General features: G+C 45.8%; 1 protein-coding gene across 8 annotated transcripts in view; it reads right to left on the minus strand.

The window, feature by feature from the left end:
* Positions 1-20,089, minus strand: part of ENOX1 (ecto-NOX disulfide-thiol exchanger 1) — a 291,224-nt gene that overhangs the window by 112,111 nt on the left and 159,024 nt on the right. For 5 of the 8 annotated variants that reach the window (XM_081917828.1, XM_081917833.1, XM_081917826.1 and 2 more), the window contains 2 exons: positions 2,742-2,856; positions 2,126-2,263 (listed from right to left, as the gene is read on the minus strand). In XM_081917828.1, the coding sequence (XP_081773954.1) occupies positions 2,126-2,263; positions 2,742-2,751 (148 nt within the window). In that variant the 5' untranslated portion in view covers positions 2,752-2,856. The remainder of the gene's footprint in view (positions 1-2,125; positions 2,264-2,741; positions 2,857-20,089) is intronic. The other 3 variants (XM_081917831.1, XM_081917830.1, XM_081917832.1) reach the window with 2 other exon arrangements.

A 20,089-nucleotide genomic window follows, 5' to 3' on the forward strand; every position in this document is an offset into this window, starting at 1 on the left:
AAGAGGAACGGAACGGATTAATTTCGTCTTGCGAGGCACCACTGTATTTCCATCTGTCTTCCAACTGCTTTTTCCCAACTGTCTAAACCTCTGGCTAAGCCTTTTTTAAAACAGGTAGGCTCCACCTCTGGGTTTTTCTATTGGTCTACCTATTAACCCTTTCTCTCCCCCTATACAGACATTTCCAAAAGAATTGGCAAACACCACAATAGTGAAACAGTCTTCCTTGGGAGGTTGTGGACTCTCCTTTATTGGAGGTTTCCAAGCAAAGGTTGGATGGCCATCACCAATGGGTGACCCCAACTCTACACTTCTACGATTCTATGAAAGTGTAAGACAGGAGTGTTTTCCCAGGCCTGGTACCCAAGAGCTTTGTAACTTGGAGATGCTAGGGGGACAAGAACCTGGTCTTCTCATTCTTCTCCCAGTGAACCCAAACCCATTCATAAGCAGTCAGAGAGCCAGAAATGAAAACCTTCCTTCTGATTGTTCCCCAAGCTCTGCCTTTTACTGGAAACTCAAAAGCACTTCACAACTGAAGTCATGCAGTCTGGGGTGTTAAAGAGCCAAGGTGCATTGCAGTAAATGCACAAATTATAAAGGGGAGGTGTGCAATGCCAAAGCGTGTTCTCCTTCATGGAGAGCACGTGTTGCGGTGGGGGCCGCCAAGACACTCCAAAGTTGGGGGGCGGGCTAATTGATCGTTGGCCACTGATGCGATTGGGCTTCCCTTGTTGTTGGGAAGAAGTTAATGTTGCCATTTATTGATTGACAGCCAGAAATAGTAAAACTCCTTGCACGAGGCTAGGGCTTCCTCTTTTCGCCCGTGCATTGGATTGCCCGTCCCCCCCTCCCTAGAATTAGGGTTGTTCGCTTTGACTTTACTATGCCTGTCATGGGGTCGTCTGCTTTGGAGCGGGGGCCTGGTAGGAATTTTGTCCATCTGGCTGATTGGCTGGGGCCCTTTGGTTTTTGCCTACTGCGTAGCAAATTGTCACAACTTGTAAGGTTCGCGGTTAGGCATTGGTTTATGGTTTGGTTGGTTGAGGGGCATGGATTGGCTGTGCCTGCCCCTCTAATGCTGCTGCTGCAAGGGATTCCGTTAAAGGAATTGGGGGCTAACTATTGCTTGTCCACTCTGTCAAGGGGGCTCGGGCCATAGCAATGAGCTCCTGGTTGCATTTGGGGTGAGGGCAGGTTCCCTGCTCCGCGTAACCCCCAAGTGTATTCCCCCATTCTGACTTTCGCATCGTGCGGAATGTCAGTCTGTCCCCCATGTGGGGGCAGATAGTCGCAACCAATGCCTACGCAACCACTCACAAATTTGTATTTTAATAAAGTTGTGGCCAAAATTATGCCAAAAATTTCTGTGTGATGTGTGAGTTATTGGGGTGGCCCTGGGGACCTTGACACGCAAGTACAGGAATGTATGCAGAGAGAGGTGGGTGCTGCAGAAACCCATCATGGGACCACCGTAGGTCGAGAGATTTCAACCTCCCTCGTGTTTCCTGCAGAAAACACTAGTGGAATGTCAAGCTAAAGAGGCTACCATGTGACGAAAAAGGTCTCAGTGAAGAGTGAATAAGAAAAGGGTTTCTTTCTCAGGTCCACTCACCTGATGGTGTAGGCAGGTATCTGGGATTCAGATTTTTATAACGTCTCTATTTATAGCTGTACTTCCTTGTGTCAGCCTAACAATGCTCATCCTCTCTCTGCAGAAGCTTTTAGCCAATTTCCCATGCTGCTCCTTGGCAGAATATTAGCAAAGGCTTCCATGTGGGGGTGGGGAAACAGCTTTTAAAAATGTTAAATATATCTGTTATGAGGCTTCGCTTTCGGATTCAATGCAGAACAGGTCTTAGAGATTATTTGGAGGCTTTAAAGATTCAAATTTCCCCAAGGGCTTTTGTCAGCTTCCACCAACTTTAAGATGTCTCATGGATTAGATGGCTGTTAATACCAAGAGATTAAACACTTCACAATATTAAGAAAGGGAACCTATGCCTTGTGTTCCAGAAGCACACTGAAAAAAGAAGCATGCACCTTCAGAAAACAATTAGACATTTATCTTAGGGTTCTAAAAAAATCCACAAACCAGTGCAACAGATCTCAATGAAAATCTTACCCGTCACCAGCTGTTGTCCAGCCAGTCCCACTGGAAGCATCCCCAGGTTATTCATTGCAGTTGCCCAGGCTGCTGGTTCAGTGACTGACATGTTAAGTTGCGAGGTATCTATAGCTATGCTGCCCACACCATCTGCTGCTGCAGGAGGGGGGTAAAAACACCTTCTTAGTTCATAATCAAAGAAGCAAGTATGACAAGCTGCAAGTTAGCAAAAAAACGAAAATAATAATCTGTCCGATTGCTGCAGGGTAGGGTTTTGAGGACTTCTTGTTAGTCATTCTCTCCTGATCATCTGTGGGGAAACTTGCAGCACAGCAGCCAACCAACAAAAACCAGTGCACAAAGAAACCTAATCCAATAAGGGCAAAGGTTCCTATGGAAACAAATTCCCAAGGACATTGATGCATTTGCAAGAATAACCAATTTAGAATGCTTTTCAGTTTCGCACCAAAATAAAGACATTAGCAAGGTGCCAGGAAGAAAGAGCCAGGTCAAGATGGCAAATCTCAGGGAGATACCACATTCTGATTAAGAGCAGAAACGCTGAAATCCAGCGCTGAGGCAATGAATCAAATCAAACACAAAACATCACTGATGATGACATGGAGGCATTCACCTGTGGCCATGGTTCTAGAAGGTTTTCTTCAGCTTGTTCCACTTTCACTTCTTCACCTGATACTGTTTTAACATCTTGAAATGTAAGCACTCTTCATCCCTAGAATGGGTATGCTCTGGAAGGAAAAGAAAAACAACAATTTAAATACTGCTTTAAAATATCTCTTCAAGGCAGATTGTGGTGGGCAGTCCACTTTCCAATGGCTGGCCAGTCTAAGTTGGGTCTCCAGAGCAGTTTTGACCACGCACCTTTTGAAGGCATCAGAAATGATGTTAAGGCACCAACCCCCACCCCACCCTGCTTTGCTTCCTGAGAACAGAACAAATAGTGCTATATAATAACTTGTTTAATGCGCAGCCTCTGGGCTGAGCAACCTCTCAGCAGTTTACGTCTTATCAGCACCTGCACAGCCGCCTTAGCGAGCTGGCTTACACTGGATGGGCGGACTTGAGGCTACAAATGATTTTTTTAAAAAAGTTAAATATTAATTGATACTGAAAGCTTGAAGAAAACTGTTGCCTGCTAAGTTGCACAGTAAGGGGGGGGGGAGGCAGGGAAAACCACCTTGGGATAACTTTTAACATCCTTTAGAGTTGAGGATGGGATGCCACACAATTGACCGACGGCCAGTTTCTTTTTAAATACTCTGGCATCGTAATGATATTTGTACTGCATCAAAACCTGCACAGGGCAGTCCCGGGCATCTGCACCCAGTAATAAACCCCACTGCATTTAACACTGGTGTATCTCCCCCATCCCTGCTCAGCTGGGTCTCATCCAGCCTTACTACTGAGCCTGGCAAATCTTAAGCCCTGGGGAAAAGGGTGGGGTGCAGAGCCAGTTGTACCATGTGGCTGGCTGAGGTGGAAACTTCAGCGGCAGATCAGAGAGGGGCGGCAGACTAGGCTCCGAGCTCTCCTTCTTCCGGAGATTTGGTTGATGGGAGGGGGGGCAGGAGGAGGCAGCAGTGGAAGGGACCTGTGAAACAGTGTGGCGTTGAACTAGGTTCAAGCCTAGCCAGCCAGATCAGCCGAATCAACCCTGTCAAAATACCTTCTGGAAGATTCCTCAAGCTCAATATCATATGAGGTGGCCAAATTTTGCACTTTAGTAATCAGGAAGCATAAATTTCTTCTGTTGAATGGCACACTGCGAAGTTCCCTTGTGTAATCTTTTTTTTTTCCTGATGTTGTTGTTGATTTCTTTTTGTTTGATCTTGTGGTGTTTAGTGTCACTGGCTTTTGCCGCAATAAAACTTGGTCTGGTTCACAGGAAGAGAGGCCAGAAGTCACACATTCAGTCACCAGATATTGCGCTGCCATGATAGATATTTGACGAAGAATGATCTATGCTACAATTCAATCCTAAACTGAAGGCCCATATTATTAGATCCGCACTTCTGAAGCCCACCCCATATAGCTGTGTTAACTGATCTTTTATTTTTTCTTATAATTTTTTATTCACCCATTATCTATCCTTAATTAAGTATTCTATGTATATGTTTAAATCTACGTTTGGTTCTAGCTCCTATTCATTTAATAATTATTCACCTGGATTCATACTGTTATGCTATTTATGTATATGTTTTGCTTATGCTGGTCTATGACCGTAATAAAGTACTTGAGTACTTGAGTACTAAGTTCAAGCTGCAATCCCTTTGAACCTATCCCTTTGAACTTACTTCCCAGTAAGCCTGCATAGGATCAGGCTGCCAATCCCTTTCAACTCAGTAGGACTTGCAGCTGGTTAAGCAGTCATAGGATTTGGCTGCACGCAGAGCCGTCTTTCCCATTGGTCTTAGTGGTGCATCGCGCCAGGGCGCCGCCCTCTCAGGGGCACCCTAGCCAGTGGGGGAGCTGCTTTGCTGGCAGCCTCCCCTTTCCCTGCACGCCCCCAGCTGCGCCCCACCAACTACCGTATTTTTCGCACTATAGGACGCACCGGTCCATAGGACGCACCTAGATTTGGGGGGGGGGGGATAAAGGGGAAAAAATTATTTTCCCCCCCAGGTGCGGGGCTGGGGCGGGGGAAGCCCGAGCTTCCCCCTCCCCCAGAATGGGACCCAGAGCCATGCCGAAGCTGCGCCTCTCCCGCTGTCCCCCGAGTTTGCGGGGCTGGCGACAGGGAGGAGCAGGCATCTCCCCCTGCCAGCCTTCTAACCAAGTCGGGGGACAGCGGGATGGCGATGTTCCGCCTCCCCGCTGTCCCCCGAGCTTGTGGGGCTGGCAGTGGGGCTCTCCTGAAGCCTGGAGAGCGAGAGGGGTCGGTGCGCACCGACCCCTCTCGCTCTCCAGGCTTCAGCGAAAGCCTGCATTCGCACCATAGGACGCACACACATTTCCCCTTCATTTTTGGAGGGGGGAAAATGCGTCCTATAGTGCGAAAAATACGGTATATGGCTGGCAGGCGTGCAGCTTCCTTCCCAAGCCTCCGCAGGCAGAGAGCAATCCCCACAGAGGCTTAGAATCGAAGCTGCTTCCCTCCCAAGCCTCTGCATCTTCTAAAGTCAGCCCTGGTCCTGGTCGTTGTCCTCCTGCTTCCAGGCAAAAGGCGGTGTGCTGCCTTCCTGGGCTGCCTTCTCGGGCGCCCTCACACTGGAGAGCATGTCCGCCAGCATGTTTTCCTGCTTGATCGCTGCCACTACACCGGGAATCGGGACAGTGGGGGAGTTTTCCACCGCCCCCTCCCTTGTTTTGGAGTTGCCAGGGGAGGTGCCAGAGGGATCTTTGCACCACGGTGCCGGATACGCTTAAGACGGCCCTGGCTGCAAATCCCACTCTATAGCAGGGCTTTTTAAAAGCAACAAGATCGGTTTGATAGAAGTGGATTGGGATCAATGGATCTGCATCCTCAAAGGGATTCTCATCTCCAGTCTGTCAAAAGAAAGCGGATGGATATTCTTGGAAGTTCAATTCAGGAGAAGATTTATTTATTTTTCACTCCATTCTCCAAAATACTAACTTGCAGCTACCGTTACACATTTTTCTTTTCCTTCAAGTGTCTCCTCAAATGCACCATTTCAGTAAAAAACCAGATCCACACACATTCTTCACCTGCAGCCTAAACGAAGTCAGTGAGACTGCATTTGCTCACATAGGTGCCTTTGAACCTCCCCAGAGTCAAACTTACAGGGCTGGGGCAGAAAAAGAGGTGACCTTGATATCAATTAAAGCATTTCAACTCCTGTTGATTTCAATGGAATAATTAAGCAAGCCGATCTTTTGCTGGAAAGTTCAGTCCAATCCCTGTATGTATTGACTCTGTGGTAAGCTCCATTATGTTGAATTCGGTCTCACCCGTGTGCGGAGGATTGCAGCCTTAGAGGTCCTACTTCCAGAATGCTGTCCTGAAAACCTAATCCTGCCATTGTATTTTTAATTTATCAGTCCCACTGGTTTTTGTTTCAGGACCAAAGGCTAGGTTTGTGGGGGGGGGGGGAATCAAGCTTTTTTTTATTATTATCATCCACCATCCAATTCTATGCACACTTTCTTGGGAGTAAGTGCCACTGAACATAAATGGGAGGTTTTCTAAATAAGAGAGACGGAGTCAATCTTGTCTGAAGCTCTTTCTCTGACCACAGATGTGCAGAGAGTAACAGATGATCTTCACTTTGGAGATAATGACACTCTGCACATGTGTAACATCATGCGTACCTAAATATGTGCTGTACAGATCCTAATGTTAGGGAAAGAGCAAGGTTCAAAATTTCAGCCCAGCGAAGTCAATGTGTCCCCAGTCGCTGGTGTCTGGGCTTAGGGTAAATGATCCCTAGCAAAGGTGAGTGGTCAGCCTTGAAGTAAAGAATGACAAACTTTTGTAAATTAGCTACCTATATTCCTCTTTGTGGCAGAAAACTAAATCTGCATCAGCATGCCTGCAAGGGGAACACACTGTAGAATGTAACCACCATAAGCCAACAGCATGTTCTGTTTTAGGACAAGAGTCACAAACAGTGTGTTAGTTACTCTTTAAACAAACGTTCTGCAGCATTATGAATAAAGCATTTGGCCTGTAGCTAGAAATGCGGCGCAGTTCACAGCTTTTACCTTGCTGGTTTTTTATAGACAGCAAAGGCTTCAACCAAAGCTCTCAGGATGAAACGAAGACTCAACAGGACTGTGTCAGCTGACAACCACAAGCCAAAGCCTTGGTGGCCAAATTCACCAATCCACCTCCGTATTATTTCAACAGGCCAGAAGACCGGCAGGTGGCCACACTTTTGAGCTCTTGGTTGAGTTGGCAAGCCCAGTGTGAAACCAGAAAGTCCCCTTAATAAAGTGAAAAGGGAATATTCGGAGTTTTCCAGGGTGAGGACATTGACGGGTACTCAAATGATTCTGGGCATAGGACCATAAACAAAATTTCAGCCACTAATTTAGTTCAGGCTTTCAGAGATTAAAAAGAAACTAGCTCTTGCTGGCAGCTTGCTGAGGTATCAACAAGATTTTCTGGGGCCAGTATAGTATATGTGGATTGGGGCCTCTGCCTGCCTGTAATCTATTGGCAACAACTGCTGCTAATGTACATACTAAATCTAAACGACGTACCTCTGGGCAAATTAAGATGGCAAGTGGCTTTGTATAGCACCCACCTGCCCTGTTAAACAAAGTGTATAAATGCAAAATGGGAGACGAGAGGATTGATCTGGAGCCCAGTGCAAACATCCTGAGGCTCTGGCTCCCTTAACTCACCACCTAACAGCGTCTCTGATTTAGGAAAGAGCCAATCTTTGGGTCTCCACTCACCTCATTATTGGCCCTTGAGGGATGAGATTCAGATTGGAAGTGGCAAAGCTGAGAGCAGTTTTTGTCCATCATGGCATCCCCAGGGAAATAGCTTCGAACCATGTTCCATTTGCAAGTAGCATGCATCAATTTGCCAGAGAATCATTATCATTATGACTCGCGATAGCTCAACATACCCCCGATGGCCTAGCTAAGCACAGGGCTATACAGTTTTTGCCAATATTGTAATGTAGGCAACAGGTATGCACCATCTATAGAGAGTGTTCATAATTCCAGAGACAAAATAGCAATTTAGTTCTCAGCAAGTTATGTGTTGATGTGTTATTCTCAATTCCAGCAAAGCCCAACATGCTGTATCCCTGCCCCAGTTTCTGAATAAAGCACTGATAATGTAGATGTAAGTCAAACTTCCTTCAAGCAGCAGAACACAGGAAGACATAAAAAGTCTCAAAACAACAACCTGCAAGATAAATAGCTGGGGCCTTGAGTGCTCCTTTAAATATTATTCCAGCACTATTTTAAACTAAATCCTGGTCACTGTTAATTGGTGGATGCGCCTAAGATGTGTCAAATGTGCGGCTCTTTTTATTTTTATTTTATCATGCTGGCAGCTGCAGTCAGACTAAACCTGCATCTAAAAATAGCACAATTTGGAATTCCATAACATGATGCATTATGAAAGTCCAGTATAGTGATAACGAAAGCATATGCAGTACAAAATCATCACCCAGAGGGAAGTAAGTTTGCAAGCCTGCTGGCCGCTGTGCTGGTGATAAAAAAAAAAACCAGATCCCGTCGCTGCACATATACAAAATGCCACCATATCTCAACAACTATGTCTCCATTTTTCATTCTGCCTAGAAGTTGGTTCTAAAATGTGCATCACTCTCCAATCTTGAAGGTAAAGGATGCTCATTGAATAAATTATACTGTTTTCTCATTTAACAGACAAGAAGTCTGAACAGAACCCAGAGAGAAAAACACATTTCCCCCCACTCACCCCAAACTCTCTTGAAACAATAATTTTGGAATAGAAACCACCAGGGGCTTTGCCATGTACATTTCTGTCTCTTTACATGTATGTTTTCCATCAAGATTTCGAAAATTCTGGGCTAATGGCATACCTACAGTAACTAATATAACCCAAGCCAAGCATGTCAAATACCCTGATTTGCCACAAAACAAACAGAACACACTTGCCACAATCCAGTTTCACTTGTGCACCAGATAAACAGGCCACTGGAACCAATGCTGTGCCCACGGATGGCATTCACATGTTCATCTTACTTATCGTCATGGGTCCCAATCCAGAGGTGGAAATTCTGGATGGAACGGCTATGAATAAATATGACTGCAGAAAACATAGCACTGGAATAGAAGAACTGTCAGGTGGTTATTGTCACCTGTCGGGGAAAATAGCTGTATCATTTTGCATCACCAGTAGCTGCATTTATGTTTTGATTCCTTTTGAATATTAAATAAACATTTTGGTTTCTCTCTTTAGCGTTCCAAATACAATACACACAAAAGCCTCTGTTAAAAAACAGAAGGGAAAGGAAGGACTCCTGGTAAGAGATGGGTTGCACCTCACAGTGGGTGGCAATACTGTGTTTGCTATGAGTCTCACAAACCTGATCAGGAGAGCTTTAAACTGAATCCTAAGGGGTAAGGAGACATGGGAAAACTTGGTACTGGGGATAAGAGCTTCACTGATGCACAGAAAACTGAGGTGGTGCTCCAGAAACCTGCTAAAAGGCAGGAAACTACAAGAAGAAAGCAGTTGGAAAGAATGACTCTTGGTTTCAGTTGTCTCTATACTAATGCACAGAGAATGGGAAGCAAGCAAGACAAATTAGAGCTTTTAATACAGGATGGCAAATATGATTTAGTACATTACTGAAAACTAGTGAGATGAAACTCATGACTGGAATGTTCCAGGAAGGGAGGAGGAGTCGCACTATATGTAAAGGATGAATACACTTGTGAAGAGATCCAAGGTACCTGGAACATGGAAAGCAGATCAAGAGTATATAGGTAAAAAATACAGGAGAGGGAAACAACAGAGACCTTACTGTGAGGGTCTGCTATAGACCTCCAAGACAGACTGAAGGCTTGGACGATGCCTTCCTAGGCCAGATTAATAATAGCAATAATAACAATACTAATAGTACCACTCTATTCTCTGATAGCTTGTGGCTGCTGCCCAAAGGGGCACCCATCATTGGGTTGTGTCGGGCTGGCAGCACCAGTCTGCAACACCACTGTGCCAGGTAAGGGCAAGCATACTTTCATTCTCTCTCTTTAGGAATGCATACTCTATTTGGAATATGGTTGATTTGCATTTTTAAAAAATTAAGGAATGAACGGGGGCATTATACTCTGCAATGCAGGACTTGCAGTAGTGTACACTTGCATGATCAGTAGCATATACCTGCATCAGGATGAATACATTAAGTAGAGCTCTACATGTTGCTGTCAAATGTTTTTGAGTTTGTAGTGAAGCTCAAAATAGTACAATCCTGAGATCTGGATGTTACTGTGCTCTAAGAACTAGGTAAAATTTCACAACTGCCTCAAATCTCACTTTTCTGTCCTGAGCCAAGCAGTCCTTTTTATTTCTCAAAATCCTTCTGAATGCTCCAGAAACAAATCAAAACCCAGCAATGTTTATCCATCACCAGAGAAAATTAGCTGAAGTAAAGGACAAGTCATCCAACAATGAATCCCAGTTAAAAGCTTAGGCTAAAACTTAAAACAGTTTAAAAATGGAGAGGAGGGACTCACGAGTTGTCTGTATTTTTCCTATTCCTGGGTATGATTTTTTTTTAAAAAAAAAAATCTCTGGAACTTTATTCAGTGATTTAAGGCAGTGTTTCCCAACCTTGTGCCTCCAGATGTTTTTGGCCTACAACTCCCATCATCCCTGACTAGCAAGACCAGTGGCAAGGGATGATGGGAATTGTAGGCCAAAAACAGCTGGAGGCACAAGGTTGGGAAACACTGATTTAAGGTACCTCTTGCTGTCTCTCCTGTGAAGTGTTTACTCAGCAGCCGGATCTGCATATCGCATGAAGGATCCTGTTACGTGTTCCCTGCAGCACCTTCTCACTTTCTGCCACAGAGGCATCTCCCAAGAGTAAGTGTCTAGCTAACATAAAAAGGCATTTCTCAGCTGCCAATGGCATGCAACCGAGCTGCAAAGATCTCAGTAGCTCAGTGCTTATCTTCTTGGTATGCCTTTTACATAAGCGTGCAAAGCTTCTGTCTTCTCAGACAAAATCTGTATTTTTTTTTAAAAAAAATCATTGCTTTTCATTTTACAGTTTGCTCAGGCTGCTGTTACTGGGCTTCTTGCAGGCTACCTTTGCCTGACATCCCATGAGCCAAAGTTGGCACACTGGTGAGACGAGGGCACGCCAATAGGAGGGCTTAGCTTTACCCTCTTAGCCTTTGCTTCTTCCTGTGCTATTATGTGTGCACACCTCCAATGGTAACCAGACTTACTGTATTTTTCGCTCTATAAGACGCACCAGACCATAAAACGCACCTAGTTTTTGGAGGAGGAAAACAAGAAAAAAAAATTCTGAATCCCAGAAGCCAGAAAAGCAAGAGGGATCACTGCGCAGTGAAAGCAGCAATCTCTCTTGCTGTTCTGGCTTCTGGGATAGCTGCGCAGCCTGCATTCGCTCCATAAGACACACACACATTTCCCCTTACTTTTTAGGAGAGAAAAAGTGAGTCTTATAGAGCAAAAAATACAGTAGCTAATCAGACTTTGCGTAGGCCAGCTATGCAGCTGAGGTTTTCATATGCTTTAAGTAGGCTAGTCCTGTGCTTGACGCTCAAAAGAAGGCTCGCTATGTGCTGCTGCTGTATGGTAATTCTAGATGTACACAAATAGTCTTCTGTACATGCATAGTCTTTACCCACCAAAATGTGCTTCTCACTTCTGAATAACAAACAGCAGTTGCCTTTGGGCAGAATCTGCTGACAAACTAGAAGGGCCATCCCGACAGGGCTCTCTGGAGCTCTTACAATCCACTGATTCAGCCCCTTGTACACAGTGGCGTAGCAAGGTCAGGTGGTACCCGGTGCGGAATTTTTTTGCCACCCTCCCACATGGAAATTCCACCTTCCTCCCTCCACCTCCCCCATCAAAGAAAGCCGTACAGGCAGCTATCCAATGTAGATCCTGCCTTCTCCCCCTCCCTCCCTCCCTCCCTCCCTCCCTCCCTCCCTCCCTCCCTCCGCCAAAGCAGTGCTCTGCCCTCCTCCAGCAGCCCGGGAGTGTGGGGGCAAGGGCACGAAGCCCGCCCGTGACTCTCAAGTCTCCCCCAGGCTGTCAAAACGAAGGGGGAAGGGGGAAAGCCACGGCAAAGCAGCACAGCTCCCCGCCTTCCACCGACAGCTTGGGGTAGGCTTGGGAGTCATGGGCAGGCGGCGTGCTGAATGTCACCCCCTCAGTGTGTGCGTGCGGCCGCACTCAAAGCCATAGCTGTCAACTTACAGATTTGAAAGTAAGGGACCAGCAGCCTCGAAAATAAGGGGTCAGCAGCCAAAATAAGGGATTTTAGTCAACCAGCAGCCAAACAAAGCCTCAAGCGGTGGTTCCCATAGCGCAGCAACCCGGCAAAGGGGATGCAGCAAGGAAAACCACCGCCACTTCTCCGCTGGGAAGTGCTGAGCAAAGGCGAGTCCCCAGGCAACGCGGCCGATGTGATTGGCACAAGGCATGCAAGCTCCACCCCCCCCAGTCGTTCTTAGACTCCTTATTGGGTGAGCAACGCAGCCAAGCAACACAGTTGGAGCCTCCCTCCTCCCTGGCCGGCAGGGAGGGAGGCAGAGGAGCTGCTTCCTTTGAAACCTGGGAAATTTAAGGGACATCATCAATAAGGGACAACAGCGGGAAACGGCGCTGGGATAAGGGACTTAACAGCCAAATAAGGGACGGTTGACAGCTATGCTCAAAGCTGTGATGCTGCTCATGAGGCAAGGGCGGGACATGGACGGGATGGGCAGGGAGAGCCTGGCTGGTCGCTGGGAAGGGGACGCATCACGATGAAACTCAACCGTGCTCGATTCCACAGGCAGTGTCGAGTTGCATTTTGTCACCCCCCTCATTGATGGCGCACGGGGCAGCCCGCCCCCCTGCAACCTTCCTCTGCCAGTGCTTGTAGTCATACCTCATGTTACATTTACTTCATGTTACATTTTTTCAGGTTCCGTCCCACGATGATCCGGAAGTACCAGAAAGGGTTACACCCGGGTTTCGCCGCTCGCGCATGCGTCAAATCGCGCTGCGCAGATATGGTACTTCAGGTTGTGGGCTTTTCACGTTGCGAATGGGCCTCCGGAACCGATCCTGTTCGCAACCAGAGGTACCACTGTACATGCAAACTGTCTGAAAAATGTGCAAGGAGTTGGGAAAGTGTTAGGCTGTGCTACAGGGCAGGTAGAGATGCTGCGGGGTGTAAAAGCCTACAATATCTGTTTGAACCAGGTCATGTTTGTGTTAAACGTACTGTAATTAAATTGAGACGCAGAACAGAAATTCAATGTACCATAAGAGAAGCAGATGGCAATTCGGAACGGGAACAACAGTTTCATTTCAGTATCACCTTCACCTCACGAGGTTACCGCTACTGCTGCAATTGATTCCTGAAGAGTAAAATAGACACGGCAAATTCGTAGCCTATTCTTTCGAGCATTCAGCCTACAAAAGAAGGCACCTGCCATTAGTTGACTCACTGAACAGACACTGGTAGCATCCAAAAGCAGATTTTGCTAGGGAGGGAGGAGGAAAACAACAGGAGGTGGGAGTCTCAAGTGTGCGCACACACATTGTTTGAAGACCAGGGAGAAACCTCTACTTTTATGAATGTTTGTTCTACCCTCCTCCCTCTCTCCAGATTCAGGGTCAAACTATATGTGAAATAAGTGGCTGTTGATTTTATATATATATATTATTTTACGAAAGGCAACTATTGAGAGAGGCTGCCTTTGGCAGTGGGTATTTTAACCAGTCCTCTGCTGCTTATCTCCCAGTTAAATACCCCTTGACAAAAGCCGCTATTAACCGTATAAGGATGTGTGTGTACTCTTGCCCCCTCCCCGCAGGACAGGAAAACAGCACAACAAGAAAAGGTGAACGACTTTCTCATCGACAGCCACTGCTGCAGTCAGAAGTGGAATACTCTGTAGCTGCTTTGAAACAAAACTAAAATGTTAGGAGATCCATGACTGGATCTTATACATCATAAAGTGTCTTAGTTTTTGTCAGGGAACTGCCATCGCAGCTAGCAGAGGAGGCGAGACTCAGCAGCGATGCTGGAGAGGGGCCAAGCAGGGAGAGAGGGAGGTCCCCGGCTGGGGAAGATAATCAGCGCTACACCAGGGGTAGAGGGGGGCCGATGGGGGAAGCGGAGAGGAGGCTCCAGGACTCTTCGCAGGAGACCAGCGGGGAGAGCACAGGTCCTCCGCTGCCTACGCCCACCCTGCGCAGAAGATTTTCGCGCAGGGAAAGTAGGCGGCGACTTGGCGTCAAAGAGCTTCTTTGCTGGAAGAGGTTCAAGAAACGCCCACTGACGGATTCTGCCAGCGACTGAACAGCCACGGAGTGGAGGGCTGTCCAGAGGGAAACAGCTTAACCAGGCAAACTAGCCCGGAGAGGCGGTAACTTACGCACAAGCAACCCTTAAAGCCATTACAGTTTTCCTTGAAAATTTGGGGGGTGATTCCCCAGCCCGCCAAATAGCACACCTGGCTGTTACACAGTGGAAATGTCTCTCTCAGAAGGTGGCGAGCTCTACTCCCTTGGAGGCTATTAAGCAGAGGCTGGGTGGTCGTCTGCCATGGACGTTTTGGTTGAGATTCATCCTTTGAAGGGGGTTGGACTAGGTGACTCTTGGTCTCCCTTCCAACTCTACAATTCTATGAGACAGGTGAAACAGAAAAGGAGCACGGTTCCGGGATGCAAATCGGTCTCTGTGCATATTTTAATCCTTTTGTAGCGCAAAAACACAGCTTTTCTCAATGCAGAACCATTCAGGATGATCTTCAACAAGTTGCCTTCAGTCTAGATTCTAGAACAGGGGTCCCCAAACTAAGGCCCGCGGGCCAGATAAGGCCCGAGGGACTCATTTATCCGGCCCATGGTGACCCCTGCCACCCGCTGCCATCGCCCGCTCTTACCAGCGCTGTGCTGCGCAGCTGCCCACTTCCGGGTCGGAGGAGCACTGGAAATAGCTTGTGCCCATGCGCCAAGTGTTGTGCGCATGCACAAGTGTTGTGCACACGCGCAAGCGTTGGTGGAGGCCCATGCACATGCGCACAAGCTATTTTCGGTGCTCCTCCAACCCGGAAGTGCGCCGGAAATAGCGTATGGGCACGCGCTCCCCTGCCCTCCGGCCTGCCACGTGATCGGCGCTGGAGACACCGGCCTGAGGCGTGGTAAGTTTGCTGATCCCTGTTCTAGAACTTGCCATCCGCAAGGGTGTGTGTGGTTACTTGATATGCATTTGAAAACCCTCCCCTTGATTAGGTTACCCATGCCTTTTCATTGTTGTCCATGCCCCAGGTGAATGAAGAAGATTTTGGTATATGCCCACCCACAGCATCACTGGGCAAGTGCGGATACAACCCCATTGCTGGGGCCACTTATATGTATTTTCAAATAGGCAAACAAAGGCATAACTCAGAATCGATCTGTAATGAGCTTTTACTTCCAGAATGAAACCAGGGGGAGAAAATGCAATAGCTCCTGACTGTGTACGGAGTATGTTCAAAAGACATGCGCTCAGTCTCCAATGACTCTAGAAGAATAAGCCTCTTGTTGCATATACCCAAGTTGCTAACCAAAATAATTACTAACCAAGAAATTAATAAGAATTAGATGAATATCAACCCAATGAACCAACAGCATTTAGAAAAGGATATTCCACAACAGATAATCTATTAACATATTGATTTAAAAACACCTATATGCATTGGATTCATCGATTATGAAGAGTTTTCAACACTACTGAAACCAGCATTACAAAACTGCAGATTTGACAGCATATTTGTAGTTCTTGTTGGCTTTTGCGCACTATGGCTAGATCACCTGTACATCTGACTGCAAAAGACCTTTTAAGTCAGTTGAATTTTATGTAACTGGCCAGTTCCTTATCCCATTTTCTGCCTTTATGGTTATTGTAGTTTTATGTAGGCTGCATACCATCTAGATGTTTTCTAGATGAGTTTGTGATATATTAATACTTTTATAAATAAATAAGATTGGCAAATAGAAAGAAGGATTACCACTCAGTGTTTGTCTTCGATAGGAGGTGCTACACAGCAAACACACACATTCCCCAAATCCTTTTGTTAAAGCGTTTCAAAATTTCCAAGATGGCTTTACCTGCATATTCTCAAGTCTGTACTAGCAGAATGAGATGAAGGTTCTGCCTCACTTTTTTGATCTGTGTCCCCTGCATTAATCTTTCTTAAGAAGTTTGTTCAACAAAAGTAAGTTTTGTCTTTTTCTAATTTGAAAAAACAAGAACAACACAACCAACCACCTGTTTTAATAGACATTTTAGAGCAAAGGCAGGCAGATACAAAACCATTTTTGTCACTGTTTTGGTAGCATAAGGAATTGTAAAATTAACCACAATTGTTCCCATCAAATTAAATGACTGGTCTAATCTATAATTTAAAAATTACTTCACTTACTGAAAAGGCTGTAATTACGCTACAGGGAGCAACTTAAATGGTATTTTAAGCATTTCTCTCCTTAACCGCCACAAGACGAAGAAAAATGTCAAGTCTGTTACCTAGCAATACTCAGGTAGCACTTGACCTGTCTGTTTTCTAAGGACATGTTGATTAGTAAAGATTTCTTCAAGTGATGAGCTTTGGGCATTTTGTAATTGATATTAGGTAATGGTGTAATACAACAATTTTCAAATATTTTGTTCTGCCCTCTCCTCCTCTAAGCTTCAAGGTCCCTCGGATTCAGAAACAGCAACAGTTGCTGAATGCCAAAATCCGTGCGCTGGGGTAGTTCTGAATTAGAAGTTAAACAGAGGAGACTCTCGACAACCCACTCCTAATTCTGTGTATTGTGATAGGAATTTTATGGTCTTAGATGTATGGCAATGTTCATAACCGCACGTACATAGATCGCCACAGGAAGGCCAACCTGGAACCATTTTGATTCCTAAACTGAGCAAATGTTTCTCTGCATGGTCAAAGTGGAAAAGCCTCCCCATTGTCTTTTCCTTCACAAATCCTGTCTTAAGGGTGTTTGAATAGGGTGTGAGCCTGTGACCTGGCCCAGGAACTAAGTATTTATCATTACAAAAGACTGGCCAGGCTACCCAAGAAATCCAATCAAGACAGACAGGAGATAAACAAGGACAAGAGAAAAACAACATTTAAATTTCTGTTTAGCGCGCCTTTTCTGTGATGTAGGTATGGTATATCTGAGGGGTGGTCTTGATCTACAGGGTGGCAATTTCAAAAGTCTTTATAAGACCTTGCACACCATTTTTCTGGGTCCTCCTCCTTTCCTGCGTGTGAGGGGAGCACCGTGTTGCAACAGATCAATAAAGATCAAGCTTACTAGCTGCTTTGCTTCTCAATATTCTCTGGTTGGCCTCTGTTATTCTCTCCTACCAATAGGGAACCTATGTAAGGACTCTATATGGGCTCTTGGATACCCCATAAGGGAAAAGGGCAATTTTTGTTTACAACAGTCTCACCAAAACCAGTGGTTCTTACTTCAGAGTGAGCATGCACAGGACTGGCTCTTAACTCTCAGAACTGTGTTTGTTTCACTGATAAATCAGGGTTTCAATGTGTTACCAGGGCCCCAAAGCAGTTATTCAGATTATCAGATTATCTGCCTAGAAACCTCATGTCTATCCTTTATCCTTCATTGCTTGCAACCTAAAGGCTGACAAAACAGCAACCATTGAAGATCAGCAGGAGGTTTAACACCGCATACTATTTATCATTGCTTCCGAAACACAGCTGAGGAAAGGCATTAGCCAGACGCAAATTTGCCTTTGAGAAGATGTAACCTTATAAATATAGATAAGTTAGATAGAAGAAAGAAGAGTCTTTGGATGGCTTGATGATAAAAACAGGCTTGGGCCCCCTGGGGTTTGACATTTTATGGGGGGGAAGTAAGAGGAAGTGAGAGAGAAGGAAATAAAAATGTGTGGGCACTGAGGAAGTCAGCAAGAAGGACTCCGGAGAAAGCTCAGAAATGCACACAAGAAGGAAAATGTCCAAGGAAAGGGAAGGAGCACAACCGCCCAGCCTGAGAAACAAACCGCAATTCTAATTTTCAGCATATTGATAGAGATGAGTAGGATGCAACTCCTCCTCAGGCCCTCAATTATCTGAGGCCTGACTACCTAATGCAAGAACAAATGCTATTGTATATTTTCTTTAAAAACCTAGAAATTCTGTAAGAATACGGAGACAACACCAAACCCATCCCCATTTTAAAATTCCCCCTCTTCTCCGTTTCCACCTGTATAAAACGTTCGGCACCGAACTGAACTCACGGAATATATGCATGCAATCTATTTTTACTGTGTCCATTTGTAATCGCTCAAAAAAGATTGTGCAGGATGTAGAAGCTGTAACGCAACAATCACCCCTTGACAAATGAAATTTTTTGAAAGAAACTGGCTAGTTTCTTGGCTAGTACATTTATCCTGCTCTACAAGTGATGACTACGAACAATAATTTGCCAGAAACAAACATGAGCAATGAGCTGGAGGGCAGGGCGATAAAAGGGGTAGATTTTCAATATCAAAGATGGGGTAAGGGAGAGAATAAAAATTATGCACTACACAAGTACAGTGGTACCTCGGGTTAAGTACTTAATTCGTTCCGGAGGTCCATTCTTAACCTGAAACTGTTCTTAACCTGAAGAACCACTTTAGCTAATGGGGCCTCCTGCTGCTGCCACGCCGCCGGAGCATGATATCTGTTCTCACCCTTAAACAAAGTTCTTAACCTGAAGCACTATTTCTGGGTTAGCAGAGTCTGTAACCTGAAGTGTATGAAACCTGAAACGTATGTAACCCGAGGTACCACTGTACATAATCAAGAAACTTCACCATAATAATATTCAAATCATACACAGCATTTTGCTCATGTTTTACATGACCCATTTTTTAAATCAATTGGTGATGAGAGACAAAAGCGTCTGGGGCAACATTTCTCAACATGGTGCCCTCCATATTTTGTTGGACTCCAGTTCTCATCATCCCTGGTCAACTAGTAGTGGGGACAGGTGGGATTTGAAGTCAAACAACATCTGGAGGACTCTGCTCCCCTTGACTAATGAGATTCTATCCAGGAATAAACTACACTGGTCAGTTATAACGTTAAAATGCATTATAAAAATGTGGCACCAGAGGGCACTGCAGAGCAGCAATCCATCACCAATGGAAAATCGCATTGAGAGCCATATTATGGGGTTTTTTTTAAAGTGTTTTTACAAATCAATGTAGATCTAGCCCCAGTCACATTTAGGAAAGAAACATTTAGTAGAGAGAGCGGGAAGGCAGCTTCTTCAAGTTATGTTTTAAATTAAGTACATGTATGCACAGAAGCACTGGCTGGCTGGCTGGTTGGCTTCCTTTAGGTTTTGTTTCATGCAAAGTAGCAAAGGAAGGCTGGAATCCTGAGCAGAGCACTGGTAGGATTGACATTTCCTTAACTCTTTCCTACTGGGGTATTTTTCTGCCTTCAGCAGAACAAAAAGGCAGCTTCTTAAGCAATTTTCCTCAGAAGAAATGTCCTACAGGCATTAAGCCCTCCTTCTCAGCTTCCTATGGCCCTTTTTTAAAGAGCTTCCTAAAGGGGAGGGGGAGACATCAGCTCTGTATGTGGGTACATGTAATGCATAAAAAGGTAAAGGTAAAGGGACCCCTGACCATTAAGTCCAGTCGTGACCGACTCTGGGGTTGCGACACTCATCTTGCTTTATTGGCCGAGGGAGCCGCCGTACAGCTTTCAGGTCATGTGGCCAGCATGACTGAGCCGCTTCTGGTGAACCAGAGCAGCGCACAGAAACGTCGTTTATCTTCCTGCTGGAGCAGTACCTATTTATCTACTTGAACTTTGAGGTGCTTTCAAACTGCTAGGTGGGCAGGAGCAGGGACCGAGCAACGGGAGCTCACCCCGTCGTGGGGATTCAAACCGGCAACCTTCTGAGCAGCAAGCCCTAGGCACAGTGGTTTAGACCACAGCACTACCTGTGTCCCACACATGTAACACGTGTTGTTGTTGTTTAGTCGTTTAGTCATGTCTGACTCTTCGTGACCCCATGGACCAGAGCACGCCAGGCACTCCTGTCTTCCATTGCCTCCCACAGTTTGGTCGAACTCATGCTGGTAGCTTCGAGAACACTGTCCAACCATCTCGTCCTCTGTTGTCCCCTTCTCCTTGTGCCCTCCATCTTCCCCAACATCAGGGTCTTTTCCAGGGAGTCTTCTCTTCTCATGAGGTGGCCAAAGTATTGGAGCCTCAGCTTCACGTTCTGTCCTTCCAGTGAGCACTCAGGTCTGATTTCCTTCAGAATGGAGAGGTTTGATC

The sequence above is a fragment of the Podarcis melisellensis genome (assembly GCF_964234715.1).
Source record: "Podarcis melisellensis genome assembly, chromosome: 7".
Lineage (NCBI taxonomy): Eukaryota > Metazoa > Chordata > Lepidosauria > Squamata > Lacertidae > Podarcis > Podarcis melisellensis.